This window comes from Monocercomonoides exilis, assembly GCF_001643675.1.
Source record: "Monocercomonoides exilis strain PA203 chromosome Unknown scaffold10-1930038, whole genome shotgun sequence".
NCBI classification, from domain to species: Eukaryota; Preaxostyla; order Oxymonadida; family Polymastigidae; genus Monocercomonoides; species Monocercomonoides exilis.
The window spans coordinates 926,999-933,455 of NW_027150555.1; the positions used below are offsets into that span (position 1 = coordinate 926,999).

The window sequence follows — 6,457 nt, forward strand, 5'->3', positions numbered from 1 at the left end:
TTTACGAATCACTGTTTGCAATTTATTTTTATTCAAAAAAATGAAAAAAATTTTTATTTTTTGTTTTTGACTGTGTATGCGCAAATGAAAGTTCAAACGTTATTTTCATTTATAGCATTAAAAGAATTTTCAAACATCAGGTGCAACGGAGGATGGTTCTTTTCGATGAATGATGCAACAAATTCATTTTCATCAAGTTCTATCTCAAGTGGGTTTGAAAAGGCAAACGATCTGAGCAGTGCTTTTAAATGTATATCGTCTTCATCAAGTCCAGCAGCTCTGAAATGGTTAATTCAATTAATTCCTGATGGTTTGGAACGAAACAAATTGAATGAATTAAATAGCAGCCAGTTTTTTAAGAACGACAACATATGCGGAAAATGCTGCGAAACGATTGAAGGCCTTGAGAAACAAAAATTCAACAGCCTAAATGTAAAATTGAAAGATACTCCTTCGATTTCTGAAGAAATTGAATCGACAGCAGTTCAAATTAATGGCTGTATGAATGTTCCTTCATTTTCTGTGCAATCTCTTCGAGAGCGCGCAATCAATTACTCAGAACTTGCATCCAATGAACTGTTTGGATGTTCCCTTGTGTCGCACTTGGCGGATCTGTGTCTGCTGCCATCCACTGAAGACAGCTGCATTTTCCTTCAATTTGTGCTTCAAAGTGTGCTTCTGAGCCATTCTGGATGCCAAATGAAAAAAGAGCTTCATTGTCTGTCCTGCCTTGTTAAGCGACTTGCAACGCAGCCTGAACCCAACGGAACGAGATACGAAAGAGCGCTTGATCTCATTGAGAAAGAAGAAAGAATGTGCGGAGCTTGCTGGAGTGAACTGCAGCTGGAGAATGTGATGAACGAGTTTTGTGTTGAATTTGCTTGGAGGTTTGCACAACTTAGTGGACAAAGGCAGAGGAATGAACAACAGCTAGCAGAGAATGTTTTTCGGAAAGAGACAAAGTTGATAACAGCTGAAGACGAAGCAAGGGTATTTGATGAAGATGAACTTCTTTTGTTTTCTGAGTTTAGTGAAACGCCACCACCTTCTGCGTTTTCTTTTCTAAATGCGGTATCAAATGCAGAAACATCACTTCTGCCAATAAACGCGGCTTCTTCCGTTCATCACTCGAAACTTTCTCCTCATTCGTCATTTATCATCAGCATGGTGCCTTTTGTTGCCTCTCCGCTTGTCCAGCACCATCCGCTGTTGTCTTTTCTCCTTTTGAATGCTCCTCATTGCTCCATTCCGAAAAGGCAGCCTGATTGTGTAGCAAAGGCAGCCTCGTTTGTTGCAGAAGTCATTGTGACTATCATAAAAGACACTTTTGGAATTTTGGATGATTGCAATGAAGAAGAGAAGGAGCAGAGTGACATTAAAACAGAAGATAGAAATAAAGATACAAGCAATTCCACAAAAACAATAAGTGACAAAGAATTAACTTCTGAAGATAAAAAATCATTGGAGATTCTTCGAATGTCATCGCTTGCCGAAGTTGCCGGATGTGCAATGTGTCTTTGCCCAACAGACGCTTTGCGTTTTGGCGAAACAATTGTTAGTATTCTTGGATTGGATGCATTATCTCTGAAAAAACTGAACAGTGATGCAAATAAAAAGAATTCCAGCGGACTTTTGAATAACGAAGAAGCAAGACCAGAAAATGAATCGGTTTCGAATGTGGAAAAAGAAGCAAAGTTGTCAAATTCTATTCCTTCATCATTTTTGAGTTCATCTGCAAATTCTCAGGGCTCATTGAAGAAAATGAGTTTAAACAACGAACAATTGATTTTCCAGCAGAGACGAGATTTGGTGGTGAAATGGTTGTGGTGTGTGAAAAGACGTGGAGAAGAAACATTTAATAGGGTGATGAATAAATGGCTGGAATTGAATATGTCAAAGGAGAAAGTTAACAAGGATGTTACTGTTGAGAAGCCGTCACTGGAGAAATTAAGTGAAATTTTGGATCGCAAGGAAATTAGGCAAATAGATGTAGGAGATAATACAGCAGAAGCAAATGATAATATCAATGAATGTTCTCCCTCTTTCTCATTGGCTTCTCCTGTTCGTGGATTCTCCCTCAGCCGCTCTCCACCGCTGCCTCTTCCGTATCTTCCATCTTATCAGCAGAAAAAGGAGATTCTGCCTTTTATTCTTAATGACTACGATACCCGTGTTTTGTATCAAATCCTTGTCACTCAGCTTGAATGTAGGAAGAATGCTTCAGATGAATGGCACAGAAGATCCCGTAAGTTGAAGCTAAACGAGAACATTTACGAAAGGAAGGAAGAAGAAGAAGAAAGAGAAAATGCAAACAAATGTTTATTGGAACCAACTCTTCATTGCCATTGTGATAATGATCATGATTCCGATATTCCTAATTCTCCATCTGAAAGCAAAGATTCGCCATTTCCTTCGACTTCCTCGTCCTCGTCTTCTGCATTATCTTCTTCTTTTGTTGATTATTGTCCATTTACTTCCTCAGAAACGCAAATTCTCCTTGCTGGAAGTGATCTTGAGCTGCACAAAGCTGCAAATGTGTTGTATTCGCTGTGCTGCTCTTCGCCAGAACTGATGGAAGATGCAGAAATCGTCTGGTTTTTTGTTCCGGTTGCTAACTTTGCTCCGAAAGAGGCTTCTTCTTCTTCTTCTGCGCATTTATCTAGTAAGACGCAAAACAAAACATCATCAAATACTGCCTCATCTGCTTCAGCAGCAACATCGTCACCTTCAGGAACGAATTCTCAACCATCCTCTTCTTCTTCTGCTGCTTCTGCTTCTTCAGCAACTTCCTCTTCTTCTTCTCTATCTGTTCCAAAGCCATCAAAGCCTCAATACAGAAGACTGATCAAGAACAGCCAGCGCATCGGGTCTTATCTGGCGTGGTGCGATGCGCTTTACCACCACCTTGTTTTTCTGCCCTTTTCAACACAGCAATGCGCTCTGGCCCCAACTCTGAAGATCAGAGACGACGAAATCGTGCTTGACAAGTACATCCAGCACATGTCATACAACATCACTCCTGACAATCCAAATGATTTTTCTTCAGCTTCAACAAAAGCGAAACGGCAGACAATTGCTCTTTCTTCGCCAATTTCTGTTTCTTCGTCAATTGCAGATCTTTCGAAAACAACACAAGATTCTTTAGCATCTTCTGGCACAAGCAGGAAAACTCTGCTTTCAACGCATTCTTCTTTGCCCAATTTGCACCAGCCAAACGCTCCTCCTTCGTCTTCTCTCTATTCTGACCCGCCGCCAACGTTTCCTGAGAGCTACCCGCCGCCTTCCCGTCTCTCTTTCAAGCAAGTTGTAGCTTCTGACCATTCGCCCATCACATACAACTCGTTTACTCCTCCTTCTCCTCTTTCGTTTGTTGAGAGTGCCATTCAGATGTTCTTGTCAAATGCAAAGGAAAGATTCTCATTGAACATTTGGACTGCTGAATGGTGGGCAGATGTGAATGCTCAAACAGAAAAAGAAGCAAGTTCAATAAGTAATGCTCAAGCAAAGACAATTTCACCAAAGGCCGAAGAAGCTGTTCCAGTACCTCCTCCGCCGTCAAATGCAATTTGTGAGTGCAATGATTCATCAACAACTTCTTCTTCTCAAGCTCCAAAAGCTCTTTCCATTTCTTCACCACCTCCTCCTCCACCTCCGCCACCTACCCCAAAATCACTTGATTCTTCTTCTCCGATGTGCAACTCAACCTCTCCGTCTCAGGCAACATCTTCTACTTCTATTGTATCTGTTCAATTGCCGCGTGTTACTTTTTCAAGTGATTCCAGCAAGAAAGCTCAGGATGAATCTGCCAAGTTGAATGAGATGAATCAAAGCGAGACAAAAATAAATAAACCTTCCATTTCAGTGGGTGATGAAGACAAAGGAGATGATGACACATCAAAATGTGAGCAATCTGATACAAGCAAGAGCGCTGGAGATGAAGTTGTTGAAGACAAAGCTGAGAAGCAAAAGGAACAAAAAGAAACAATTCACTCAACGCTTAAAGTTAGTGAAAGCGAGTGCAGTAGCCCTGTTAGGCGGTCCACAGCATCAACAGACAGAACACGAACATTATCTTCTGTTTCCTCTTTGGCTTCGAATTTCTCCACTCGAACTCGTCCGCTTCTCTTGCAGCTGTTTGCAAAGGAGAATATTGGGCATATCAAACGCATTCCGAATGCTGATTCCCTTTCAGTCAATGAAGAAACAGATTTTGAACAACAAACAAACAAAGCCAAAATTAATTCGCAAATTGAACTTCAGTCAAAGTTTCTGGGAAAAGCGCTGAGGAATTTGAAGCGATCGAAGGCAGCATTCCTCTCGCAACTGCGATTGATTGTGCCAGGTGTTGGTGAAACATTGAGAAAACAGCTTCTCAGCTCAAAAAAACAGATGAAGAATGCACCATCTCTTTGCTTGAGACTAACGTTTTTAGAGGTTTGATACCCTTTTTAATAGATTGAAAGTTTTGATATGAAAATTTTTAAATTTTTTCTTTTTCATTTTGACTTGTTATTTATGTGCACATTCACAATTAAACAAATAAAGATGAAAATGGATGGTAGCCCCAGCAGCAAAGTGACAGACTTGGCATTCAAAAGCGTGTACTATCTGGCAGCTACAGCGATCCCTTATTCCACCGATTATGGTGTGTCGCCTCAGCCAGGAAGGAACTCCACATTCGATCGAAAAAGAAGAGAAGCGAAGGAATCCAGCAGAAAAAGCATTCTGTTTGACAACAAAGTGTTTAGCTCTTTCAATCCAGCAAAGAATACCACAAGCAGACAACAGCTGGAAACAGAAATGAGCGATTTATTCTCACAGGTGGCATTAAGAAAGAGAACAGCTTGTCATTCTTTCCAGTCGCCTTTGTCGTCCACACTGCAAGAAACGCCAGTTCTTCAGATCTCTCTCATCTGCGACGAAGGGAAAGTCGTTGATTTGAGTCAGCCAGACGAGGTAGACTCGCAAAAGACGACAATTACGACGTTCGAATCACGCAGCTCTTCGAGTGAATCAGATGGCTATTGCTTTGTTGGCACTGAATCACACGACCAGCAAAAGACTTCTTCTTTGACTTCTCCAACTGCATCGACTTCTCCTTTGCTTTCTCCTTCTCCAAACGAACAAGCGCTTTCTGCACAGAGCAAAAGCGATGCATCAGACAAGTCAGTTGCTCCAACAAGTTCCCAAAATACTTCTGTTCCTGCCTCGTCTAATTCACCTACTCAGACTGAAAAACGTTCTTCATCTTTGACTGATCCATCGGCTGATATATCTCCAGTCTCATCTTTGCCTTCATCTTCATCTGCTTCTGCTTCCTCTTCTGCTTCCTCATCAACTTCCTCTTCTTCTTCTCGCGATCCCTTTTATGGCCTTCCAGTGTTAAAGACGTTTCGAGCAGCCAATTTGACTGTGCAAGTTATCACAAGAGAAGAATACAGCAACTTTTATGAGGAGTCTCTGTCACAAAGCAAACTCTGCGCTCTTGTTGGGTCTGATGAGCAGATTGCTTCTGTTAGCGCTGTTTCTGCTCCGTTGAAGTCTCCTTCGTTCAGATTCATGCTCGATAACCAAAGCTATGGACCGTGCAATAGATTGAGGCTGACGCTTTTCCAGCCACAAAATTCGAGAATTGATAATTCAATGAAATTTGCGATGTTCAATCCGATGTAATTGCTCTTTTAGAATGTTAATTAGGATGAAATACAGCTTGGATAAAAAGAAGGTTCTTCAAATGACAGTTTATTTGGTTGATTCTAATCTGATTTCAGTTTATTTTGAAGAATTATTCTTAATTGTAAAATGATATATAGAGATCATTTTTGTTGTTTTTAGCTTTCAAAAAAAAATATGTAAATTGTATTAGTTAAAGCATTTTTTTGATATTCTTTTATTACAAAATTTTATTATTCTTTTTTAACACATTAGTGATATGTCATTATGAGCTCACTCATAATCTTTTTTTTTTAACATTTTTGGAAATCAATTTTGAAATGGTTTTTGTTTGATTTTTTTATTTTTTAATTTTTTACAACAAAATTTTAGCTTTGCTTTTTAGAGATTCATTCTAATTGCTTTCTTTTTGAAAAAAATGATTATTTTTCAGGTTAACTTTGTTGATTGTCTGTTTTTGAAACAAACAAAATTTGGCATTTTTGATTATTATTCTTTTATTGTGTTTATTGTATTTTGAGGAATATTTCTTTCTTTCTTTTTTTTTTTTTTTTCCCTCCACCAATGGATTTTTAAATGATCCATCATCTTCTTTGTTGTCTTTACCGAGATTATTATTTGACATTTTTTATTCATTGTTGCTGTTTTTATAATAGCAAAGTTTTTGTATTTGTTTTTATTTTAAAAAATATTTTTTTTAATTTTTATATTTTATTTTTTTATAACTTATTCATCGTTAAGTTTTGAGTAATTTTGTTCTGTTAGAAATGATCATCGGAAATAT

General features: G+C 38.8%; 1 protein-coding gene across 1 annotated transcript; it reads left to right on the forward strand.

Annotated features, from left to right (window-relative positions):
* Positions 1-307: 307 nt before the first annotated feature.
* On the forward strand, positions 308-5,673 carry MONOS_5009 (uncharacterized protein; the record flags this gene model as incomplete). The annotated part of the gene is made up of 3 exons (XM_067875125.1): positions 308-310; positions 361-4,434; positions 4,546-5,673. The coding sequence occupies 3 exons, from the start codon at positions 308-310 to the stop codon at positions 5,671-5,673; spliced, it is 5,205 nt and encodes a 1,734-aa protein (XP_067731991.1).
* Between the last annotated feature and the right edge of the window lie 784 nt (positions 5,674-6,457).